Source organism: Pelobates fuscus, chromosome 7, assembly GCF_036172605.1.
Source record: "Pelobates fuscus isolate aPelFus1 chromosome 7, aPelFus1.pri, whole genome shotgun sequence".
In the NCBI taxonomy this organism is placed as follows: domain Eukaryota; kingdom Metazoa; phylum Chordata; class Amphibia; order Anura; family Pelobatidae; genus Pelobates; species Pelobates fuscus.
Genome location: NC_086323.1, coordinates 53,565,012 through 53,592,449, shown reverse-complemented (window position 1 = coordinate 53,592,449; position 27,438 = coordinate 53,565,012). Strand labels below are relative to the sequence as shown.

Below are 27,438 nucleotides of genomic sequence, written 5' to 3'. Positions count from 1 at the left end.
CGAGTATTCCTCTGGAATACAGGCACGCCTCACTTACTGACCGAGTTCTGTTCCTATGACTAGGTCGTTAAACAAGGATCCCTCTGACCGGCGCAACAACGAGGTCTTGCATGAGCTAGTGAGCAGGTCTATGTTCGGGGAATTCCTTCGAACATCGACCAGCTCATTAACGCGGGGAATCCCTTGAATCTATGTTCTGGGAATTCCCGAGATTCAGATTTGGGGGATTCCTTCCGCTAGAGAGCTGGTCATATATCCAAGCAGTTGTTAAGCGAGGAGTACATGTATGTAAAAGAATAAAACAACACAACCTTGCAACTCAGCCTCCTAAACATCCATTACCATATGCTTAGGCCAAATGTACGTAAAGGGCAGCTAAGACCACCATAATAACGTCATCTCATGAAAGTCATTATGGTATCTGGAGGTACTAAGCATTGGGCACCCTGTTTCCTTAAGCTGATACTCTCATGCGATCGCAGATGCCCTACTGAAAGGTTTCAGCATTGAAGCTGGGGCTGGAGGAGGAGACAGAAGGGGTTGAAAGACAGGCGCTGCCTAAAATACTTTGGGGTTAAACAATTTGTAGAATGTAACTGCTTAAAGTAAGACAGCACCTAGGACCTACAGAAACTATAATGACTTCATTGAGATTCATAGTTCCAAAATGTCCCTTTAAGTATTTTGAGAGGGATTAAAACAGACTCCCAAAAAAGGGTTAATCAAAAGACAGATGATTACCTTTGGCACTGCAGATCTTTGAAGTTGGCCGAGCATCGTGGGAAACTGAGCTGACAAACATCTGTAGAACTAAAGATAGCCATGACTTATTTTATGGGACACTCCGGGCACCCACAATTTATGTGCAATAGTAGGCAAGATGCAGTAAATTATACCGATTGTAGCATTTATATTTATAGATTAGGTTTTTCTCTCGCTACATCACCTGTTTTTTTACCTCCAATATTTGCCTTTTTGTCCAATGACATCATGTAAAGCTGTATCATCCGGTGAGGTTTCAGTTCGCAGCATTCAATTTTCAACTTAAAGCTGTATATTTTTTGTGGCTTTTTCTGAAGGCTGTACAGCTTTCTGTAGAAATGTGACTGCTGAACTACAAATCACATTTATTTACTCAGCACGCTCACTGAGCGCTATGTGTGGGCTTTATGAGCAACGTCTTGGTTTGGTCGAAGCTCACTGTAGAAATTACAAATCCTGGAGATTTGTATAAAAAAAAATTTCATTTAAAGTGTCTTCTTCATTATTAATTCCAGTTTACTTACAGTTTATCTGTAATAACCACCTTTGGTCTACCCACAGAGGGAGTTAGTCTGTGGTTGCTATGTTGGGGAAGCAGAAGAGCTGCCTGCTAATGGTCTCTCCTGCTCTCCCTGTTGACACGGGTCTATGCTAAAAACTGATCGACAGGTGTAAAAAAATAAAAAGACCTATTCATTTGCCAGCAAATCTGCTTGCACACTGTACAGGTAAATTATTTTTATGCTCTGTTAAAAAAGTTAAATGCAGTAGTATTATTCCAGAAGTAATTTTACAATTTAAAAATAATTATTTGTCAATTTCCTTTTTTTTTTTCCTTCTGTGGGTGGGGGTGGGTTATAAGTATATTACATTTCCTGCACCAGCTAAAAAGCTAGATGTAAGAATTAATTGTAATCAATACATTTTCAGTTACTACTAACTATGTGATCATACAATTGCATGTATAAACACAAATTAAATAGGGACACTATAGGCACCCAGACCACTTTAGCTCATTGAAGTGTTCTGGGTGCAGTGTCCCTATTGTACTTAGTGCTGCAATGTTAAACATTGCAGTTCCAGGGAAACACTAAGTCTGCCTCCAGTGGCTGTCTACCCGGTAACGGATGCTGGATGTCCTCACGCTCTGCATGAGGACATCCAGCGTCAGATTTTTTCCCCCATAGTAAAAGCATTGATTCAATGGTTTCCTATGGGGAGGTCTAATGCGTGCATGTAATTACTGCGCATTACTGCCCGAGGAACATCGGCGCTGGGAAAGGTAATAAGTAAATAAAAGGTTTTTTTTTTTTTTTTTAACCCTTTATTTACCAGAGGGTGGGGGGAGAGGAGAGGGGGCCGCCAGGGAGGGTGGGAGGTAGAGGGAGCTATAGCATCCCTAAAATAAAAAAATAAAAATAAAAGGCTGAGCACTAACATGGACGACAGATCTATAGGATGCAAAGCAATCCCTTACATCATATAAAACCACAAGAAATGATTAAGGGTGATTAATAAAAATTTCAATGCATTAGCAAAACAAAAATACTATAATTTTCACAATTCCGCTTTGAATGTTCTATTCTCATATTGTAGCAATAAGGAAGTGTCTGACAGGCTTTTCGTGTAATCTGTGTCTTCCATACAATTTAATGGGAGCAGGACGGAGAGCTCACATGCATGCAATGTTCATGATATCTCTGACATACTACATTTTAAAGTAGAAAGCTTTTAGACAAGAGCACTAGAACAATGAGCATGTGCACGGACCAGTACCCATGCTTATGGAGTTACTGCAAATGTACCTGGGAATTTCTAATGCCTTTAGCAAGCTTTCCTGAAAATCTAAGTCAATTTTATGCATCAACTGGACCCTTTCCAGCTTGCATGTTAGCCAAGGTAAACTCACAAACCTATCCAGGTGTTGGAGTGTCCCTTTAAATATGGTAATTATAATGGGAAAAAAAATTGGGATGTGTTCACTAAACAGTGAATTGAAAAGTAAATTGAAATATGCAGGCTAACATAGCCAAACTGTGACTCGAGTTGGCGTGGATCATTTTTGCAAGTCAGCAATTTTGGACTACATTTTGCAATTTAGTTTTCAATTAATAAATGCTTTTCGCAAGGAAATTAAAAAAATAGAAATTCTTGAGACAATCATTAACTTCACATCTGACAGGTTGGCATTATTACACATTAAATTTAAAATTAAGTTAAAAAGTCTACATGGATTTCTGAAAGATTTCTGTTGAATGGTTTGCTCTGTGTCTGGCTTTTTAGGTTTCTCCATTGTCCATATTGAAGAAGCAAAGGACAAATCAACATGTGACGAGACAAAATGATTGTAACCATAAAACAAAAGTCAATGTGCATGTGGCCAAAAGGAACACATGATTTGCACACTGGCAAAGCGATATAAACACGAGAGGCAGGAGGGAGTGGATGGCACACAGTGCATCTAATTGTCCCAGGGCTCCCAGGCACTGAGAGGGTTCATAGTGTAATGCTCTAGAGATTCCACTGATGGACGAAAAGGGGGGAAACAATGGCCCAAATAAATCCCTTAATGCCATTTTTTTTTGTTTTAGATTAGTTCATAAATTAGAGGTCTAATAATTTATCAGAACTAGCCAAGGTCACTGAGGTAGTGAACCTATTAAAAATGAAAAGAGCTCTTAACACGTACCACAAAGTGCTGTTCAAGGTGACCAGCGCCACCTACTGGAAATTTAGCTAATTAGCTAACTTTATGGTTGTAAACCAACACCCGCATAGTAAAAAGAGGAGATCCTTAAAAAGAAGAAGACTGTCTTCGCCAACAAATTTCGACAAACTGTGCTCCATCAATGGCTTGTCAAATCTGCCTTGTTCATTAGATATCATCATTGTGCAGGTTCATGCAATTCAGACCGGACAGCGGCTGCAAGAAGTCTGAGTCCAACAGCTTTCCTGTGAGACCCATGTTATTCCAGGGTTGCAGTCAGTAGGGTCTAAGGTTTAGGAACTGTAGGTTGCTCTGTGCTGTTTACACATTGATTTGTTTGGTGGCTTGTAAAAACAAAAACAAAAGAAAAAAAGAAAAATAACCAAACACCAATGATGGTGTCTTGTTTTCAACCAATCACTGTAGTTTCAAATGGACAGTATTACAAATGAGAAAGGGTCATCCTGTCCTCCACCATAACCACATCATTGCCAAACTGGTCTATGCATTGCTGAACAGTTCCCAGAATTCCCTGAAGCCGGCGTTCTAGGGCTTCTAGATGAGCTTCAGACAGGACAGGATAAATAGGATCATGAGCAGTAGCGGAGAGTAGTGCTGATCGCAAGGAGCCATGTTTCAAGTGAGTGAGTCGGTTCCAGGTGGAAACACGAATACTGCAAGCAGAAGAGGAGATTGTTAGGAACACAACAAACAAAATAAAAGAATATAGGATTTTAAATTAATTTACGTGTCTGATCTTACATGCAGCACTGGTACAGAGGGGCCAAGATACTGCGCTCATCCAAAGATGGATTCCCGAAACTGAAAGAAGAAAAGAACCGTTACACAAAAAAAAATTCACAGATGTGTAATGAAAGCAAGTGTGAGCAGCAGACAGATCCCTCCCTCACCAGGAACCTTTTATTCTGGTCATTACAGTCTGTTATCATCCCATTAACTTCTATTCAGCATTATAGAACAAGCAGTCCAGCCCCCTCGTCACAGAGGATGAAATGCTCTTTAAACCCATACTGTGAAGGCTATCAGTTTACACATTAAAGAGTAAACCAGGCTGTGTGCTGCTATGGGCAGTGGTGTTCCGAGGCTCAGCTCTCTCTCAGGGTGGAAAGAGAGCTCGGTGCATAGGCACAGGTCAACCAAACAAGTTTGACAAAATGAGGGTTACAGATGCCTAGAACACAACTCTGAAGGGCTTTTTACAAATCGCTGCAGTTATAAGCCACTCTCACTTTTGAGAATGTCTGCAGGTACTCTCAGCACAATAACTTTGCAGCAAGATTTTTATTTTTTAAAGTATTAGACACCAACAGCAACCCATTATGGCATCACACATACTCAATGGGGTACTCCTAAACAAAACAACTACCCAATTTCTTCCTTACACACGAACACAGGGTTACATCAATTTGCATCTGATTCTCTATTCTTGTTTGAGACCCCCATCTCGAGTCTCTCTGAGAATAGTTCTTCTTGCCGTCCCCTTTGTATTAGCTTATTTAGAGTTAACCAAACATTACGTATTCTTACCTTTTTACCTCTCTATTCTTCTACTTTGAGGAAGGTAAGAACTAACACTCTTCATAAATTTATTTTCAGTTACAACATTTTGAATTTTCACTTTATTTACAAATTAAATTAGGACATAAAAAAAAAATGGTTATCATTTGCTATGAACAGTCAAATATGATAAGTTTTTCCCAAAATATCAGAGACACACACACACACACACACAAAAACCTTGTTCTAACCTTTTGGCATTGTCCAGCAGTATGAGCATGCTGGCTCCCTCATCATCCTGGAAGCTCTCGTAGTGATGCCGATCTGCATTACCAATAAGGTAGTCAAAGATGGCAGTGTCAATGATATCCAGAAGCCGTGGTCCTGAATCATAGGGGGAAGTCTTTTTCACAGCATCACAGTAACTTTCGTCATATTCCCACCTGAGGGAAATGGCACATAAGGATTGGGAGATGGCAGAACAGTTTGTGGTATCTGTAGTGCTGTTTAAGAAGAAGTGTGTAATAGAGGTGACTGGGCGTAGGAGATAGGTGAACTTATGTGTAGGTTACCTTGCTAGCTTTCCCTCACGATAGGTCCTTCCCCATGGATGCCTATGTTTCTGTAGTGGCCAGACATCTGGGAGCCAGAGAGTTACCGAACCTTCCATTGTCTCTCGGTCAGCACAGGCTGGCTCGGTCTCCCGGCAGTAGTAACATTTCCCGTAAAAGCAGGAATTATTCCCTAAAAATAGGAGGAATAGGATAAGTTGTTACTGAGAGAAGCCAATCTGCAAGTCTTTTTATGCCCATCACAAAGCTTGGGCAAAAGCATGCAGATATTGGGCCACGGGTCAGGCAACAATCACATTTTTCATTAAAAGGAAACTCCGCTGCACAAATAGGCAAAAGAGTACAAATCACTATGTAGCACATATATCCCCAATATGCATGCATTCAATGGGGTTATATGTAAAATATTATTTTATAAAAGTGCCTTTGACAGGGGATACTCCTCACCAAGCTGGGTGTGGAGTGGACCTTTAAAGTAGATCTGTTATGCTTTTTTCCAAAATAAATCAATATGACACCTGATTTTGGTAAAGAAATGGTTTGTGTTTTCGCAGAATGTGGACTGTTTAGTGTAGCATAAATCAGTCAACAGTCAAGTTACACTGCTAGTAGCAGCAATTAACCAGGAAAACAAGATTTAAGCCAAAATAACAAATATCTAAAGAATTTGTTTACTTTGGCGAGCTTCCCTGGTCACCTTCTGACAATTTGTAGAGTAGTGATTAAGCCGGTCGGAATTAGGAGTAAAAAGCAGGGCTTGTGTCACCATATTTGCCTAGAGCACTGGCTCAGAGAACCCTCCTGTGGCATAGGCCAAAAGGGTGGTCAAACCATGTTCTTGACCAGATTTGTGCCCCTTAATGCTTGGAGGAAGCTTCACAATCCACACTTCCTCATTGGTCTGCCGCGCCGGTCTTACTCAAAGTGCTGCCTACGGGTTACTCTGCCAACACGAAGTCAATGAGGAGCACTGGACTGGAAGGAACATGCACATTGACCTGCAGTGCAGGTGCAGACCACATGGTCTCTCCCAGTACTAACCCCTTCACTACCAGCACTTTATGTTTGAAACATGGGATGCACAGAGAGCGCATTAACGTACAGGGAGTGCAGAATTATTAGGCAAATGAGTATTTTGACCACATCATCCTCTTTATGCATGTTGTCTTACTCCAAGCTGTATAGGCTCGAAAGCCTACTACCAATTAAGCATATTAGGTGATGTGCATCTCTGTAATGAGAAGGGGTGTGGTCTAATGACATCAACACCCTATATCAGGTGTGCATAATTATTAGGCAACTTCCTTTCCTTTGGCAAAATGGGTCAAAAGAAGGACTTGACAGGCTCAGAAAAGTAAAAAATAGTGAGATATCTTGCAGAGGGATGCAGCACTCTTAAAATTGCAAAGCTTCTGAAGCGTGATCATCGAACAATCAAGCGTTTCATTCAAAATAGTCAACAGGGTTGCAAGAAGCGTGTGGAAAAACCAAGGCGCAAAATAACTGCCCATGAACTGAGAAAAGTCAAGCGTGCAGCTGCCAAGATGCCACTTGCCACCAGTTTGGCCATATTTCAGAGCTGCAACATCACTGGAGTGCCCAAAAGCACAAGGTGTGCAATACTCAGAGACATGGCCAAGGTAAGAAAGGCTGAAAGACGACCACCACTGAACAAGACACACAAGCTGAAACGTCAAGACTGGGCCAAGAAATATCTCAAGACTGATTTTTCGAAGGTTTTATGGACTGATGAAATGAGAGTGAGTCTTGATGGGCCAGATGGATGGGCCCGTGGCTGGATTGGTAAAGGGCAGAGAGCTCCAGTCCGACTCAGACGCCAGCAAGGTGGAGGTGGAGTACTGGTTTGGGCTGGTATCATCAAAGATGAGCTTGTGGGGCCTTTTCGGGTTGAGGATGGAGTCAAGCTCAACTCCCAGTCCTACTGCCAGTTTCTGGAAGACACCTTCTTCAAGCAGTGGTACAGGAAGAAGTCTGCATCCTTCAAGAAAAACATGATTTTCATGCAGGACAATGCTCCATCACACGCGTCCAAGTACTCCACAGCGTGGCTGGCAAGAAAGGGTATAACAGAAGAAAATCTAATGACATGGCCTCCTTGTTCACCTGATCTGAACCCCATTGAGAACCTGTGGTCCATCATCAAATGTGAGATTTACAAGGAGGGAAAACAGTACACCTCTCTGAACAGTGTCTGGGAGGCTGTGGTTGCTTCTGCACGCAATGTTGATGGTGAACAGATCAAAACACTGACAGAATCCATGGATGGCAGGCTTTTGAGTGTCCTTGCAAAGAAAGGTTTTTGTTATGTTTTTGAATGTCAGAAATGTATGTTTGTGAATGTTGAGATGTTATATTGGTTTCACTGGTAAAAATAAATAATTGAAATGGGTATATATTTGTTTTTTGTTAAGTTGCCTAATAATTATGCACAGTAATAGTCACCTGCACACACAGATGTCCCCCTAAAATAGCTAAAACTAAAAACTACTTCCAAAAATATTCAGCTTTGATATTAATGAGTTTTTTTGGGTTCATTGAGAACATGGTTGTTGTTCAATAATAAAATTAATCCTCAAAAATACAACTTGCCTAATAATTCTGCACTCCCTGTATAATAAAACAGTAATTTTTGTATAGATTTATTTTATGACAAGCTTAAAAATTTTAATTGTGTAAATTTGCACAATTTGTATTATCAATATGCTCTCTTTATACATTTTATAGGGATAGGAGAAGCTTTAGAAAGTATGCAAAATGTTACTACAAAAGCAAAAATAAAATTCTCATATTTAGTACGTGTGAGAAAAAGAAATACCTTACTTTGTAAGGACCCTGAAGGCATTATTAGCAGTACTCACCTTGCTTTAGAAAGGTGCTCAGAAGCTGCTCAGTAGCTACAGGCTTAATCTCAGTAATGAGATTCACGAACCTTCCAACGACAAGTGGGGCCCGTCGGAAACCAAGGATCCTGAAATATGAGAAGTTTCTTAGCACGCTTGTAATCTGTTCATACCGGATCTAGAAAGGGAACATTTAGAACATTTACCTGTCTAGGTGAAAGGCGGCCACCTCTGCGTTATGACGATCGTAACCAGCATACGGTTCTCCTTCCACAATGTAATCACGGCTATATCTGAAATGCCAATAAATAAAAGTAGAAAATAATTTAGTTATTAACAAGTGCTGTGGAAAATTAAAGTGACACTACAGGAACACAGAGCGCTTCATCTCATTCAAGTGGTCTGGCTGCACTTTCCCGTGTTTTAGAGAAACTGCAATGTTTTTTTTTTTTTTAGCAGAGAGCCACTAGAGGCATTTCCAGATATTTACGAAGTTTAACAGCTTTGCATGAGGACGTCCATAGTCTTGCAAAATCCCATATGAATGCATTGATTACATTATTGCCTATGGTGAAGGCCTAATGTGACCGCGGCAGAGATTGAGCCAGCGCCAAGGGACTTTGGGTACGTGCTTAACCCCTTAGTGACCAGACCGTTTTTCAATTTTCTTACCGTTAAGGACCAGGGCTCTTTTTACATTTCTGAGGTGTTTGTGTTTAGCTGTAATTTTCCTCTTCCTCATTTACTGTACCCACACATATTATATACAGTTTTTCTCGCCAATAAATGGTCTTTCTAAAGATACCAATTATTTTCATATCATATAATTTACTATAAAGAAAATTATAAAATATGATGAAAAACAAAACAAAACACACACTTTTTCTAACTTTGACCCTCAAAATCTGTTATGCATCTACAACCGCCAAAAAAACACTCATGCTAAATAGTTTCTAAATGCCCAATGTTAACATGTTCTTTTTTGGAAAGTTATAGGGCTATAAGTACAAGTAGCACTTTGCTATTTCCAAACCACTTTTTTCCCCAAAATGAATGCAAGTTACATTGTAACCGAGATCTGTCAGGAACCCCTGAATAACTCTTTACATGTATATATCTTTTAAAAGATGTCAACCTAAGGTATTACATTTTGGGTATTTTGACTCTTTTCATGCAACCATTTTACCACAAATCTACGGTATGCCAAATTTTAAATAAAAATAATAAAATGGGTGATTTTTTTGACACACATAGCAATTTAAGAATACATGTACTGAGAGAGTTACTGCCAAAGAACACCCCAATATGTGTTTAGAAACATCTCCTGAGTACAGTGATACCACCCATGTATAGGTGTGTCTGGTTTTCTGGGGGCTAAAAGACCTTATTTGGAGGGTGCACATTCCAGTTTTAAAACTTGGAATTGTCACAGCTGGTCATTATGCACCCATGTCCTATTTGGGACATTTTTGAAGGCGGCCAATGTAATTTACCCCATCAAACCATATATTTTTGAAAAGTAGACAACCCACAGTATTGCAAATGGGGTTTGTCCAGTCTTTTTAAGTAGCTACTTAGTCACAAACACTGGCCAAACTAAATTCTGGTTATTGAAGTGGTTATAGCTGCCAGAATACTGTCCCTGCTTCCGTATAATTTTATTATTTTCCACATTGACAAAACAGGGCTTTAAAAGTGGATCTTCTAGCTCTGCCTGAAGCCCTGTCAATCAAAGAGACAGGAATTACATTTTCCTACTCGGTGCAAGTGTAGCACGCTACTGTGCGAGTCTTTCCGGCGTTGCCCACAGGAATAAGTGCTTTCATGTCTAAAGAGTGACATGTATCTGTTGTGATTGGTGCTACACACGTACTGAACTGCATACAGAAAACTAATGTGATTTATACAGGGAGTGCAGAATTATTAGGCAAGTTGTATTTTTGAGGATTAATTTTATTATTGAACAACAACCATGTTCTCAATGAACCCAAAAAACTCATTAATATCAAAGCTGAATATTTTTGGAAGTAGTTTTTAGTTTGTTTTTAGTTATAGCTATTTTAGGGGGATATCTGTGTGTGCAGGTGACTATTACTGTGCATAATTATTAGGCAACTTAACAAAAAACAAATATATACCCATTTCAATTATTTATTTTTACCAGTGAAACCAATATAACATCTCAACATTCACAAATATACATTTCTGACATTCAAAAACATAACAAAAACAAATCAGTGACCAATATAGCCACCTTTCTTTGCAAGGACACTCAAAAGCCTGCCATCCATGGATTCTGTCAGTGTTTTGATCTGTTCACCATCAACATTGCGTGCAGAAGCAACCACAGCCTCCCAGACACTGTTCAGAGAGGTGTACTGTTTTCCCTCCTTGTAAATCTCACATTTGATGATGGACCACAGGTTCTCAATGGGGTTCAGATCAGGTGAACAAGGAGGCCATGTCATTAGATTTTCTTCTGTTATACCCTTTCTTGCCAGCCACGCTGTGGAGTACTTGGACGCGTGTGATGGAGCATTGTCCTGCATGAAAATCATGTTTTTCTTGAAGGATGCAGACTTCTTCCTGTACCACTGCTTGAAGAAGGTGTCTTCCAGAAACTGGGAGTTGAGCTTGACTCCATCCTCAACCCGAAAAGGCCCCACAAGCTCATCTTTGATGATACCAGCCCAAACCAGTACTCCACCTCCACCTTGCTGGCGTCTGAGTCGGACTGGAGCTCTCTGCCCTTTACCAATCCATCCATCTGGCCCATCAAGACTCACTCTCATTTCATCAGTCCATAAAACCTTAGAAAAATCAGTCTTGAGATATTTCTTGGCCCAGTCTTGACGTTTCAGCATGTGTGTCTTGTTCAGTGGTGGTCGTCTTTCAGCCTTTCTTACCTTGGCCATGTCTCTGAGTATTGCACACCTTGTGCTTTCGGGCACTCCAGTGATGTTGCAGCTCTGAAATATGGCCAAACTGGTGGCAAGTGGCATCTTGGCAGCTGCACGCTTGACTTTTCTCAGTTCATGGGCAGTTATTTTGCGCCTTGGTTTCTCCACACGCTTCTTGCGACCCTGTTGACTATTTTGAATGAAACGCTTGATTGTTCGATGATCACGCTTCAGAAGCTTTCCAATTTTAAGAGTGCTGCATCCCTCTGCAAGATATCTCACTATTTTTAACTTTTCTGAGCCTGTCAAGTCCTTCTTTTGACCCATTTTGCCAAAGGAAAGGAGGTTGCCTAATAATTATGCACACCTGATATAGGGTGTTGATGTCATTAGACCACACCCCTTCTCATTACAGAGATGCACATCACCTAATATGCTTAATTGGTAGTAGGCTTTCGAGCCTATACAGCTTGGAGTAAGACAACATGCATAAAGAGGATGATGTGGTCAAAATACTCATTTGCCTAATAATTCTGCACGCAGTGTATATACCTGAAACACTTATATAAACCTAAGACTTTTCATTCAATTTTTTTCTGTTGCAATTTACCTAATAGTAATGACCAGGACTCTACTCAAATTTAATCAGCATTGCAGGTAAAATATATATGCATGAGCTAGTGCAACACAAATGCATGAACAGGAAATACTGCGCATATATGAAATAGGAACCATGATTTATTAAAAGGGACACTATGATCACAAAAACAACTTTAGCTTAATGAAGCAGTTTTGGTACATACCGTATTTATCGGCGTATAACACGCCCCGGCGTATAACACGCACCTCATTTCCAGAAGGAAATTCCAGGAAATTTCCACCTCTCCCATAGTATTCCCCCCCCTCATCCCATAGTGTTCCCCCCCCCTTTCCATAGTAATCTCCCCCCCTCCCATAGTATTCTCTCCCCCCTCCCATAGTATTCTCTTCCCCCTCCCATAGTATTCCCCCCCATAATATTCTCTCCCCCCTCCCATAGTATTCTCCCCCCCCATAGTATTCTCCACCCCCCATAGTGTGTCCCCCAGTGCACTTTCCCTCTGTCCCATATTTACTTACCTGTCTTGAAGCGTGGGCCGGCTTCACAGCGCGCACCGCGGAACTGGAACTTAAATTTCAGGTTCCGGTTTCCGGCGGGACTGAAAGGAAGTGTGCACACAATAGTGTGCACACTTCCTTTCAGTCCCGCCGGAAACCGGAACCTGAAATTTAAGTTCCAGTACCGGCGGGACTGAAAGGAAGTGTGCACACAATAGTGTGCACACTTCCTTTCAGTCCCCCTGGAAACCGGAACCTGAAATTTAAGTTCCAGTTCCGCGGTGCGCGCTGTGAAGCCGGCCCACGCTTCAAGACAGGTAAGTAAATGTAGGATATCGGCGTATAACACGCACCCATGATTTTCTCCCTATTTTCAGGGAGAAAAAGTGCGTGTTATACGCCGATAAATACGGTAGATTATGCCCTTGCAGTGTCCATATTTAATTCTCTGTCATTTAGGAGTTAAATCACTTTGTTTATACAGCCCTTGTCATACTTTTGTAAACACTTCCTGTAAAGTGAGATCTAATGTTTACACTTCCTTTATTACAGAGTCTGTTTAATTTAGAATTTATTATCTCCTGCACGGTCAATAGCTCGTTAGACCATGCAGGAACCTCGTGTGTGATTCAAGTTCAAATTACAGAGCAAGAAATAAAAACTTTTAAAGTAAGTTAAGATCTGATTGAAAATGAGACCATTTATTTCATACAGGCTCTGTAAGTCACAGCCAGAGGCTGCATAAACAGAAACAAAAGTGCTTTAAAGGAACCCTATAGTCACAAGAACAACTAGAGCTTAATGTAATTGTTCTGGTATTTATAGCCTGTCCCTGCAGGCTTTTTGAAATTTATTTTTTAATATTCACATTACTGCCTAGTAACACCTCTAGTGGCAGTCACTCAGATGGACACTATAAGTGCTTCCACTGTGCAGCACTGGCGTTAAGGGGTCTCCATGCAGAACCCAGACACTCTGAACATTCCCCAGAGAGATGCATTGATTCAATGCATCTAAATGTGAAGATGTTGATTTTCGCAGTGCGCGTTTTGCTGCACATGCACAATAGCCTCCCAATTCTTTTCTATGATAAATCATTGGATTAGCTGAGATAATCAATATTGATTACCTCAGCCACAGATGAGCAAGGAAAAAAGGTGAATAAAAATCACATTTTCAAAAGAGAGGCAACGGGGCTAGCTCTCAACGGCTTCCGACGCACATCCTTTGAGCTCCGACAAACGGGAACGAAAAAGCCAGAAAACCGCTAAAATACCTGGGATATCACCCCCCAATAAGCACCGGACAGCCCTGCAAATGATGGTGAGAAAGAACAAGAAACCCCGTCCGGATCGACCCAGGTTCTGTGCCGATATCGGCGACCTCCTGAGAGGGCCGCATGGCGCGGGGAGATCAGAAATGGCGGCGGAACTAGGAGATTTCTCTGACGACTCAGAGGACTATCCCCTCCTCACTACAGAGGAGCCAAGCATGAAGTCTCTGAAACCTGCCCAGCCAGCAGCCACAAGGTCAGAACCGCTCACCACAGGCATACTTACCAGCCTCCTGGCGGACATCCGTCAAAGCTTATCCTCGGAAATCTCACAGGTGAGAGAAGACCTCAAGGGGTTCAATGGGCGCCTAAGCGCAATAGAACAGATCACTACAACACATGCAGCCTACATTCAGGAGCTGCAGAACCAGATAGGCATCCTCACTACAGCTCACACACACCAGATTGCAGCAATGGAGGGCAAAAGAAGGTGGAAACACCTGAAAATAAGAGGCCTCTCAGATACTATCACACAGGCAGAACTACCACACTGCCTGCGTAGGCTCTTCACAGCCCTGCTCTCTACCAAACAAGCGAAGGGCATTATACTGGAGGGGGTGTTTCGGCTCCCTAAGCCTCCTGCAGCAACAGCCTCTAACACTAGCAACCTACTGGTCAAGTTCCAAAATGGCCAAGATAAAGCAGCCATCATGAATGCAGAGAGGGGGAAACCTTCAGTCCACTTTGAGGAAATGGACATTACCTTCTACTCAGATCTCTCCCGCCCGACCCTACGACCACTCACATCCATACTATCAGCAAAAGGAATCAAATATCGCTGGGGTCCACCACGAGCGCTGATTATACAGCACCAGAACATGGAGATCAAGGTGGCGGAGTCATCGGAGATAGCGGCAACCCTGACCACCCTGGGCCTGGACCACACCGCAACGCCTGCACCGACAACTTGGGACCCGGCTAACACTGTCCCGTTCATTCCAGCAACCCGGAGCGTACCCAGCCGGGCAACTAACTGACTCTAGCAATTCACAAGTTCCTTTTCTTTTATGTATTTTTATTTAAAAACTTGCTTCTTTTTTCAAGGCACAGGCACCACACAGGGCCAGCCTCACGCAAATATCCAGTTGACAAAGTATATGTTATATATATCTACGTAATATTGTTCTAATGCAATACCGTTTATATTGTATATCCGTATGTTTATGTTTCACACACCACGCAGACAACATGCTACAAACCACGGAGTACACCGACAATGGGGAAAAACCATACCCATCGCCACCACCTCCCAGGCCTAAATGGGCCCAGACCGGGAACACTAGCTCCTTAAGGACCACCTACCCCCCCCCCCCAGCTCCACGCTAGTAGACACATACACCCACTCCACTACGGGGAGCTGTATCCTCACAGCATCCAGTCTGCTTTTGACATACAACACAATACGTCTCATTCTCTGCTAACACACAGCCAGACCTGACCTTAACACTTACACCCACTACAACCACCGCCCGAAGCAGGATTATGGCGGTATCAAGCCACATCACTTTAAATAATAAAAACTGCAGGCAACATCGATCACTTAAATATATAACCCCTACTAAAGTAATAGATCAAAAAAAAAATTAAAAAAAAAAATTTAATGACCTTACTAGCGCACTTAGTGTAAAATAAAACACAATTTATTGTGGAAATTCAATGTAAAAAGAAATCACTGATGCATAAAAAATATCCTGTCCGAACACAGAGAGCAACCACTTATAAAAAGAAAAATCAAATAAAGCAATCGTTTATGTAGAAAAATGTCCTGCACGGACTATTAAAATAAAAGCCATAAAAAGAGTCCAGACCTTATTCAGATGCTCGGCGTCCCGAGTCAAAATATCTGATGTTAAAAAGTTTTGAATAAAAGTCCTTGTGCAATCCGAGTTAAGGCTTGTAGTGATGGGAGTCAGACCTCTCCAGACGCGTTTCTCCGCTCCTGCGGCTTTATCAATGGATGAGGTCTGTCTGAATGCATTCACTTATATAGCTGCTTGCCGATATCAATTTCGTCGGAATAAATTCCTCACAGATACAAAATTTTACTTGCATATAACTTAGTGGTCACAATGTATCATAATACAATAACTGTTGAATTCAATAACTTGTTATAACCGGCCAGTAGTGTTTTTACACTCTGTTGATTAGCGTTGCTATAGTAACGCCCGCCCAGGCAGATTTAAATGTAACTGCCGTTTTTGTATACTCGGGCAGAAGATAGCAGAATATTCACACACGCTCATATTTAGAAAATTAGAAATGTTTTAGATATGGATGCTATATACCTAAATGGTTCAATAACATCAGAATTGCATAGAATAAAAATAAAATAAAAATCTTACTGTTGATTTGTAATAGAAGTTTTACATTAATGCAAAATCTTACTGTTGATTTGTAATGGAAGTTCTGCATTAATGATATTTTACTAGTTACCGATGTTGTCCTGGATAGGCTTGACTGAAACTTAAATTTTTATTTTTATTTTTAGGCTCTTATATCAAAAACTGGAAATAAATGCAAGTGATTCATCTCTGAGTAGAATTAAACTCGCATCTGAAATGTAAATGTTCATATACCCAGATTCGAGAAATATATTTAATTTAGCAAATGGCAATATTAGAGGAATTTTTAAAATTCCTCTAATATTGCCATTTGCTAAATTAAATATATTTCTCGAATCTGGGTATATGAACATTTACATTTCAGATGCGAGTTTAATTCTACTCAGAGATGAATCACTTGCATTTATTTCCAGTTTTTGATATAAGAGCCTAAAAATAAAAATAAAAATTTAAGTTTCAGTCAAGCCTATCCAGGACAACATCGGTAACTAGTAAAATATCATTAATGCAGAACTTCCATTACAAATCAACAGTAAGATTTTGCATTAATGTAAAACTTCTATTACAAATCAACAGTAAGATTTTTATTTTATTTTTATTCTATGCAATTCTGATGTTATTGAACCATTTAGGTATATAGCATCCATATCTAAAACATTTCTAATTTTCTAAATATGAGCGTGTGTGAATATTCTGCTATCTTCTGCCCGAGTATACAAAAACGGCAGTTACATTTAAATCTGCCTGGGCGGGCGTTACTATAGCAACGCTAATCAACAGAGTGTAAAAACACTACTGGCCGGTTATAACAAGTTATTGAATTCAACAGTTATTGTATTATGATACATTGTGACCACTAAGTTATATGCAAGTAAAATTTTGTATCTGTGAGGAATTTATTCCGACGAAATTGATATCGGCAAGCAGCTATATAAGTGAATGCATTCAGACAGACCTCATCCATTGATAAAGCCGCAGGAGCGGAGAAACGCGTCTGGAGAGGTCTGACTCCCATCACTACAAGCCTTAACTCGGATTGCACAAGGACTTTTATTCAAAACTTTTTAACATCAGATATTTTGACTCGGGACGCCGAGCATCTGAATAAGGTCTGGACTCTTTTTATGGCTTTTATTTTAATAGTCCGTGCAGGACATTTTTCTACATAAACGATTGCTTTATTTGATTTTTCTTTTTATAAGTGGTTGCTCTCTGTGTTCGGACAGGATATTTTTTATGCATCAGTGATTTCTTTTTACATTGAATTTCCACAATAAATTGTGTTTTATTTTACACTAAGTGCGCTAGTAAGGTCATTAAATTTTTTTTTTTTTTTTTTTTTGATCTATTACTTTAGTAGGGGTTATATATTTATGTTTCTGTACTGTATTTTATAGATAGGTCGTTAGGTACCCTATTCAGCTAACCCCTTGCACATTTATTTAATCAGCGCTCCACTTATTATATTTTTCTGAACATCGATCACTTACCAAATGCAAGCGAATGGTTAAATGTAATGATATTCCTTATCGAATGTACCACACGCAATGTCTATATCATGTTGACTGCCAAAATAAAGAATTTAAAAAAAAAAAAAAAAGAGAGAGAGGCAACGGGGGCCGGGACCTAAACAATTATTTCACCACTATAGTGTCAGCACTACATTTTTGTGTTCCTGACACTATAGTGTTCCTTTAAATTCTAAATGGCAGAGAATTGAGCAGTGAGACTTCATATGCAAGATCAATACACTCAAACTACTTCATTAAGCTAAATGTGTTTTGGTGACCATAGTGTCCCTTTAAGCTTTTTAATAATCATCAATGCCTCTTTTTCATGTTTTAAAATAGAAGATGAGGGAAAGTATACTAAAAGCCAGGGAGTAGGTATATATTTTAACTGGTTTTTTTTTGCTAGCAATATCCCTTCTATTTTGGCACTTGATATCTACACTATTTCTCAAGATAACAGACAGTGGCCTTACCTCTTGGGTTTGAAAACCACCTTTTGTCCACCATCAAGAACCAGCAAAGCTTTAAGCTGCGTGCCTTTGTATCCTACATCAGCTCTTACAATTTTCTTTGTAGCCATAGCATGAAGAACTGCTCCCATTTCTGGAGTGTCCTCCGGATAGACTTCACGCGGGACAACCCACTGTGATGCAATCTCCCATGGGGATTGGAGTGTGTGCTCTAGCCGGGAGTCCAGAGTGAGCTTCAAGCTCGACATCATTCTCTGGAAAGACAGCTGGTCCTGCCTTTGGGCAGCTGACGTTTCCAGGCGGTCCAGCAGGAGAAGTTTTGTGAGAACTAGAATAACCAGCAGCAGGGCAAGGACCACAACCCTCTGCTTCAACTTCATGATGATCCAGAAAAGAGACTCTTAGCACAATGGGATGCTGACCACATGGAGGCAAATGCAGAACATTGCCCTTTAGGATCCCCACCGGAATCTGTAGAAAGAGCAAAAGAATCACTGTTGTCATTTTAAACATTCATTAAATACATAAAAAACAAATGATACATTACCAGTAAAAAAAAAAAAAGAAAAAAAAAAAAAAAAGAACAAGAAGATGCAAAACTAACAATGGTAAAAAAAACCAAAATGATGCCAGGGAGACAAAAAGAAAAACAGTAGGAAAATAAAGGAGGGACAATATATATATATATAGCTTTAAATAGTCCTAAATATTGTGAATGGACCTATTCAACTGAGATGATAAGAAACCGGTGCCGATTCAAATTGGAACCTATTGGCTTGTCCAGTTAAACTAGAATATGTAACTAAGTAAAGAGACGCGACCACAGGAGCCGTACTAATTTAAGAGAACAGGGTTATGAGAGGTCTGATCAGCAGATGTGTTAATGAACACTGGAGCTGTCTCTTCTGATAATGTGGCAACCAATACTAAGATGCTTCTATGTTGTTGGCACTGGCATCACAGCTTTTCCATTGAGAATGTTCATGCATTCTCTAAATGTATGTGCACTGAGCAGGGTGAACCAAGGTGGACGAGTTATATTACAAGAACTACAGACAGGGTTTGGAAATTTAATGCTGCTCAGTACTCAAGATCTACAACACCGAAGCACATTATGATACGATTCATTGATTCCAAGGGGAGGAGGGGGTGATGGGATTTCCACCCCTTCAGTATATGGAAACTATTGATCCGACAGTTCAGAATAGATTTTCACATACATAGGACAGGACAAGCGCAGAAGCATAAGGAAGAAATGTCACAGTGGCAGACAAAGAAAAAAAAAAATCAATTGGAAACAAAAGACAAAACCAAAAATGGCAGAGAGTTTTGATTCTTCTAGCGTTTGAATAGTGATGCAGCTAAAATAAAAAATAGCACAAAGGTTATACAATAAGTTCCCATAGTATCAAACTGAAATCAAAATTTAGGCTTAGATAATTATTCTTTAAGCACATTTGCATAGTCCAGCTACTTTAGCCTCGATGCTGCCTTTTTATTATTATGTTATTTATATAGCGCCATCAAATTCCGCAGCGCTTTACAGTGGGTGGACAAACAGACATGTAGTTGTAACCAGACAAGTTGGACACACAAGAACAGAGGGGTTGAGGCTAAAATTTAGCATTTAATGAATAAACATCAAATGGAAGGGGTCGCAGACGGTCAATCACTTGTTCTGGAATACTGGAAGAACCCACCACAATCGGAACAAACAAGATTTGTGGGTTACATCCATTAATGGAGTTTTGTTTTCTACCCAAAATCTGGAGCGGACGATGGTACCAATCTTATGGTGGAAGTTAATTGAATTTCAATAATGGCAAATCTTATTAATGGGGTAGTCTCAAGGTTGACCTATCTAGCAGACCACTACGTTTATCAGTAAGCTTATTGTACCCTGGTTATGGCACACTTGTATTGTACATTTCTCAAAAATAAAACAAAATCATGCACAGGAATTTCACATTTCTCATCTTGTAAAATGACAAAGACCAACGTTCATTATTCTCAGATGTTTTAGGGCCAATAACGAAGTGATTTTTATATGCAGAGTTTCAGGTCAGTGAAATCTAGTGTAGAGAGCAAACCCTGATCTTCCTTAAAGCCAAAGCCGGTTATTGCTGCACGGTCATGTCACTGTGGTTTGGATAAGTCCAAATATGATGGTAAAAGGGGCACAATAGACAGGATTTGATCCCCAGTTTTTAATTCATTAAAATTATTCAAAATAAAAGTAATGGAAAACTCCTAGAGCAGGTGGCATAGTACTGACAAGTGCCAGTAGCCAGCCATAATTCTATTTATTACTCAGGATGAGTGGCACTAATCTACAGCCAGATTAAAGTTTTGCAAAGTGGGCTTTGTGTGGCCATCTCACATGTGGTTAACAGCTTTGGCTCTCTCCAGCTGATAGCTGATGTGTGAGCAGTATGACAGGCTGCTTTTTTATTTTGTTTGGGGGGTGGGTAAGAGGGGTGCCCCATGTTATACCCTGTGCCCATGTTATATCCAGTTCTCAGTGTCCCATGTTATATCCGGTTATACTCTGTGCCCCATGTAATATCCGGTTCTCAATGCCCCATGTTATACCCTATTCTCAGTGCCCCACGCTACACCCGGTTATATTCAGTGCCCACATTACACCCATGTTATACTCAGTGCCCATGTTATTCTGTGCTCAGGCTATATTCAGTGCCCATGTTATACTCTGTGCTCAGGCTATATTCGGTGCCCATGTTATACTCTGTGCTCAGGCTATATTCGGTGCCCATGTTATACTCTGGGCTTAGGCTATACTTCGTGCTCATGTTATACCTTTGTATAACCAGTGCCCATGTTATTCCCTGCTATACTCTGTGCCCAGGCTATATTCAGTGCCCATGTTATACCCTTTTATAACCAGTGCCCATGTTATTCCCTGTAATACTCTGTGCTCAGGCTATATTCTGTGCCCATGTTATGTCATGGACAAAATATTAGAATTAGTAAAATGTCTATGTACTCTGTGCATATTATTCACTGTGTTAACCTGGCTGCTAGAGTAACTGCTCCCCACCATCGACTGACTACCACGTGTGACAAGATGGTGCTGGAATGTGTAGGAGAGTTCCATGTTAGTAATGACATCACGCCCAGTAGGATGGAATTAGATGAGACCCCTTAGAGTGTAACCAATTGTTGGTGTATTTTCTCTGTTATCTATAATTATGCATGTGACGTATTTCTGTCTTCATAAGGGGCTCCCGCCCCCTGTTTAAAGCATTCCTGAGTTTTTCATCAACCTGAAACTTTGTGTCTGGTGTGAATTACTTTAGGAAGCGTGCACGCATCATATAACCAATTTGGACAGGGGCAGATATACAAAATTATCAAACGCTTGATTTGATCCTTAACAGTTATACCATGTTATACTCAGTGCCCATGTTATACCCTTTTATAACCAGTGCCCATGTTATTCCCTGTTTTACTCTGTGCTCAGGCTATATTCAGTGTCCATGTTATACCCGGTTATACTCAGTGCCCATGTTATGCCATGTTGTACTCAGTGCCCATGTTACATAGTTACATAGCTGAAAAGAGACTTGCGTCCATCAAGTTCAGCCTTCCTCACATATGCGTTTGCTGTTGATCCAAAGAAGGCAAAAAACACAGTCTGAAGCGCTTCCAATTTTGCAACAAACTAGGAAAAAATTCCTTCTTGACCCCAAAATAGCAGTCAGATGTCTCCTTGGATCAAGCAGCTATTAGCCCACTAATTAGAAATTGTATCCCTGTATGTTATGTTTTTGCAAGTATTTATCCAATTGCAATTTAAACATCTGTATAGACCAGGGGTAGGCAACCTACGGCACTAGTGCCATGCACGGCACTCAAGGTGTCTTTGCACGGCACTCAAGGCTGCTACAGCCAAACAGGTTCTGGCCTATCAGGAGCGCCAGTGAAACTTCAGATATCTGCTAATACGAAAAGGTGGTGAAGGACAATCCTCAATTTATGCATTGCAGATCACTTCCTCCCAACACTTGTGAATGGGAATCCACAATGTAGTAGAGCAGCCTGCAGCTTCTGTTGCAGCTCCTGTCCTTGACCTGTACCTGGCCAGCTTGGTCCCCACTGGAACCCAGGGAAGCCACCCACACTGCTAGATTTACACAGAAATGCTCAATAACCCTCCCCTCATACAAATAATACTAACAGCCCACAAACAAACATATATACAATCCGCACAATGATACAAAGCAATTACAGTATGTGACAGACCCCTCTGTCTTGGAACTATGCTCTATTCCGTTGCCTTCGTCTATGTTAACCGCAGCTTAATTGGTGAACGTTGGGAGGTCGCTGTTCGTGTAACTCCCACATGGCGGTAGTCATTTTAAAGTCCCGAACGGCCAGCGGTGTTCAGCGCCCAAACTATGGAACTGAAAACGGACACTATTTTGCACGAACACTGCTGAAGCCGCCGACCTCCCTTGTCTTCCATCCAGCACACGAACGTCGGTCTGTGCGGTACTTTCCGGCATGAATAGACACACCCCAGATAGCCATCCCATGGAGCCCGTTCGTATACCGAAAGACAATGTGAAAGACTTTGGCTCCATGGCGATTGAACTGTATGCATAGGATCTGAGCAGCATTCGGTAATAATGTGCGCTCAGATCCCAGCTATCTGGGGATACGTTGAATGTGGGGATTCTGTTCGTGTAATGTAAAGCATTTGATTTTATTGTATTTTTATGTTCAGGTACAAAATGTAGTTTAGCCTCTATCCATGGAGATAGTTGGATTACTTCCCAATTATCTCCAGGATAGAGAGGAGGGTTTATCTACATCAAAGGGGAGTTTTTATGCTTGTGCCACTGTGATTGGCTACTGTATCCACATTGTCCCAGTCTTCCATCTGGTCCCCTAGGGGAGCGTCCACCAGGTGGGAGACCTGCATAAATACCGGGCATGTAGCCCTCAATAAACCAGATCTCTGCTTAACCCTCAATACAGAGCTTGGTCTTGTACTTGGGGGTATTGGATTTGTATGATTTACTTGTTCGGCTGTTTGGCTCGTAAAAGATTTCGTATGGTTCCTGTTCGGCTAATTGGACCTGCTGTTAGCTGCTTCTTCATTCGGAAAGGGAACATCCTCAGCGGTATTAACCCCTCTTATACCGGGGTGTACCGTAACAGTATAAATAACACGAGCAGAGCACGGCAGCATACACACCTCAATTTAAAAAAATAGGACCGGCACGCTAAGGGTCATCTCAATCCTATATCGGCACAGTGCTGCTAAAAGGTTGCCTACCCCTGGTATAGACTCTGACAAAACCACCTCTTCCGGCAATGAATTCCATATCCTTATTGCTCTTACTGTAAAAAAATCTTTTCTTTGCCTTAGATGAAATCTCCTTTCTTCAAGCCTAAATGTGTGACCTCGTGTCCTATGTATAGCCCGGTTTATGAATAGATTTCCGGATAATGGTTTGTACTGGCCCCGAATATATTTGTATAATGTTATCATATCCCCTCTAAGGCGCCGTTTTTCCAAACTGAAGAGATTTAAATTTTTTAACCTTTCTTCATAACTAAAATGCTCCATTCCTTTTATCAATTTCTAGATCGTCTCTGCACTTTTTCTAGTGCCATGATATCCTTCTTTAGAACAGGTGCCCAAAATTGCACAGCATATTCAAGGTGTGGTCTTACCAGCGATTTATAAAGAGGCAAAATTATATTTTCATCTCGAGAATTTATGCCCCTATTTATACATGACAAAACCTTACTGGCCTTAGCAACGGCAGATTGACATTGCATATTGCTACCTAATTTGTTGTCTATAACAATTCCCAAATCCTTCTCGTGTGTGGTTATCCCTAGTTCACTACCATTTAGGGTGTAAATTGCTTGTGCATTCTTAACCCCGAAGTGCATAACTTTGCATTTTTCTACGTTAAATTTAATCTGCCATTTTAGTGCCCAGTCCCCCAATCTATCCAAATCCCTCTGCAGCAAGGCAATATCCTGCTCACATTTTATTACTTTACAAAGTTTTGTGTCATCTGCAAACACTGATACATGGCTTTCAATGCCCATTTCAAGATCATTTATAAATATGTTAAATAGAAGCGGTCCCAAAACAGAACCCTGAGGGACACCACTTACCACTTTCGTCCAGCTTGAAAATTTACCATTTATGACAACTCGCTGTACTCTATCCTTAAGCCAATGTTCTACCCAAGAACAAGAATATTCATCTAGACCAATTTCTTTTAGTTTGAAGACTAACCTATTGTGAGGAACCGTGTCAAATGCCTTGGCAAAATCCAAGTAGATCACATCCACTGCAACACCCTGATCTATATTTCTACTTACTTCTTCGTAGAATGCAATTAGGTTAGTTTGACATGACCTATGTCTCATAAAACCATGCTGATTATTGCTAATAACACAGTTCTTCCCAATGAATTCCTGAATATTATCCCTTAATAGCCGTTCAAATAATTTCCCAGTCACAGAAGTTAAGCTAACAGGTCTATAATTTCCAGGCAAGGATTTTGAACCCTTTTTAAATATAGGAACAACATCTACCTTCCTCCAATCCTCTGGTACAATACCTGAAACAAAAGAATCTTGAAAAATGAAATACAGGGGTTCACTTATTTCCCCACTTAGCTCCTTAAGTACTCGTGGGTGGATACCGTCAGGCCACGGAGCTTTATTTACATTAATTTTCTTTAATAGCTGTAGCACCTTGTCTCGAGTTATCCAATCACAAGTTATCTGTTTGTTGCAGCAATCATATGCATATCTCTTGCCATAGGATCCTCATTAATATATACCGAAGAAAAATAGTTATTTAAAATTTCTGTCTTTTCCTGGTCTTCGTTGACTAACATACCCATCTCTGTTTTCAGTGTACCTACACTTTCATTTTTTGTTTTTTTAGAATTAATGTACTTGAAAAAATGTTTGGGGTTGGTTTTGCATTCTTTGGCTATCAATTTCTAATTTTCTAGTTTAGCCACTTTAATTGCCTTTTTGCAAGTATTATTGGCTTCCTTATATCTTATATAGGATGCATCTGATTGGTCCGATTTAAATGCTTTAAAAGCATTTGTACCAGGTTGTACTCAGTGCCCATGTTATACCATGTTGTACTCAGTGCCGTTATACCCAGTGCCCATGTTATACCCTGTTATACCCAGTGCCCATGTTATACCCTGCTATACTCAGTGCCCAGGTTATAACCTGCTATACCCAGTGCCCATGTTATACCCTGCTATACTCAGTGCCCAGGTTATAACCTGTTATACCCAGTGCCCATGTTATCCTCAGTGCCCAGGTTATACCCTGTTATACCCAGTGCCCAGGTTATACCCAGTGCCCATGTTATACCCTGCTATACTCAGTGCCCAGGTTATAACCTGTTATACCCAGTACCCATGTTATCCTCAGTGCCCAGGTTATACCCTGTTATACCCAGTGCCCAGGTTATACCCAGTGCCCATGTTTTACCCTATTTTACTCAGTGCCCATGTTATACCCAGTGCCCATGTTTTACCCTATTTTACTCAGTGCCCATGTTATACCCAGTGCCCATGTTATACCCTATTTTACTCAGTGCCCATGTTATACCCAGTGCCCATGTTATACCCTGTTATACTTAGTGCCCATGTTATACCCTATTTTACTCAGTGCCCATGTTATACCCAGTGCCCATGTTATACCCTGTTATACTTAGTGCCCATGTTATACCCTGTTATACCCAGTGCCCATGTTATACTCAGTGCCCATGTTATTACAGGTTACACGCAGTGCCCAGGTTATTACAGGTTACACGCAGTGCCCATGTTATTACAGGTTACACGCAGTGCCCAGGTTATTACAGGTTACACGCAGTGCCCAGGTTATTACAGGTTACACTCTGGACTCAGGACAGGCAGGGCAGGTAAGCTGGACTCCCTGTATCCCCGGTGTCTATGGTGACCCATTCATTGACCCCATTTCTCCCCCTCACCTCTCTCACACCGAGTCCGACCTCCGGTTGCCAACATCACACTCTCCTCCCTACTAATACATGATGCGGCGCACAGCGGAACTGTCACGTCAGCCAATCAGCGGCCAGGTCGCCGTGACTTAGATCCAATCAGAGATTTGCTTTGCATCCCGAGCAAACCCCATTGGCCGCACGACTTCACCGAACGGTGAGCAGTACAGCCAATCACAGCGAGCGACTGAGCCGGAACTGGGACAGCCGAGAGTTACTGACGGCTGCTTCTGATTGGGCTGCATGGGAACAAGGTAGCCAATGGGAGTAAAGCTGTGTCAGCGCGCTGCCGCTGGACGAGAAAGCGCGAGATCGGAGAGTGCGGCCCGAGGCAGCGGCGGCCATTTACAGTGAGGGAAGGAGTCAGACATGAAAAGGACAAAATGCACCTAGCAAGACCTGAGCTTTACATGTCACATTCCTGGAGTCCGTTTGGGTATACAGTACAGACAGCAAGTTACTTTGGACAATTTTTAATTTTCAGAATATCTGATAGGGGGGCCGAGTGTGTAGAATTATTACATTCTATTACAATAAATGTATATATTTTTGAATGCATTTTAAAAGTAAATATCCAATGCCAGTTCATCAAAAACTATACATTTACTTTACTGTATATTGAATGTTAATATGCCTTTAAGATAATATAGGTACTCTTATTATGACGTCACACTCACAGTATGACGTCACAGTCAATGCCAAGTACTGTTAATTCACTGTGAGTTGGGGTAATGATTTCCATACTGCAGTGATGCCATGATCTATAAACCAGTAGACAGTAGCCATGGTGCTGGGCTGTGTATGTTGGACTGACTGCTGGGAAATCCAGTTACATATCAGATTACATTGAGAATCTCCCTACAGATTGAGAATCTCCCTGCACTGTCAGTATTAGCTAAGTGCAGAGCTTTCCAGCAGCAGGGGAGATGGGCATGGGTACCTGACCAACCCCAGTTAGAATGTCATTGGTTTTACTACTTAGTAAAGAAGCAAGGGCACTCCTGGCACCATAATCACTGCAGCTGTCTCTGAGTGTGTTTTTTCTTTGTCTTTTTTTAAATCAAATCCACTTCTAAAAAGTTCCCTGTGTCAGCATATTTTTTTACTAGGCGCTCTATTTTTCATGAAATACATAAGGAAAAGTGGGGACACCTTTTCCTTATGTATAGCATTCATGTTGACAAAGCTTGACCACCATAAATAATATAAGACTTAGGGAGCTGTTAACTGTTAAAGGAACACTTTGTTCAACATCACTCAAATTTGATAGATTTTGTCCTTATATTTATGCTGTGTTTTTTTTCACCCTGTTTACATCAC

General features: G+C 40.9%; 1 protein-coding gene across 1 annotated transcript; it reads right to left on the bottom strand.

Moving 5' to 3' along the window:
* Positions 1 to 2,258: 2,258 nt before the first annotated feature.
* FAM20B (FAM20B glycosaminoglycan xylosylkinase) lies at positions 2,259 to 26,185 on the bottom strand. The gene is made up of 8 exons (XM_063428253.1): positions 26,089 to 26,185; positions 18,078 to 18,545; positions 8,627 to 8,713; positions 8,439 to 8,548; positions 5,560 to 5,731; positions 5,239 to 5,430; positions 4,232 to 4,291; positions 2,259 to 4,143 (listed from the first exon to the last, which is right to left on the bottom strand). The coding sequence occupies exons 2-8, from the start codon at positions 18,452 to 18,454 to the stop codon at positions 3,912 to 3,914; spliced, it is 1,230 nt and encodes a 409-aa protein (XP_063284323.1). The 5' UTR covers positions 18,455 to 18,545; positions 26,089 to 26,185; the 3' UTR covers positions 2,259 to 3,911.
* Between the last annotated feature and the right edge of the window lie 1,253 nt (positions 26,186 to 27,438).

Excerpts from the sequence above, each read along its gene's own strand:
- FAM20B (XM_063428253.1), bottom strand. The coding sequence starts at position 18,454 with ATGAAGTTGAAGCAGAGGGTTGTGGTCCTTGCCCTGCTGCTGGTTATT. Across the intron at positions 5,431-5,559 it reads CGTGAGGGAAAGCTAGCAAG|GTGGGAATATGACGAAAGTT; the intron begins GTAACCTACACA and ends CATTTCCCTCAG. Across the intron at positions 4,144-4,231 it reads CCTCTGTACCAGTGCTGCAT|TATTCGTGTTTCCACCTGGA; the intron begins GTAAGATCAGAC and ends TTCTGCTTGCAG.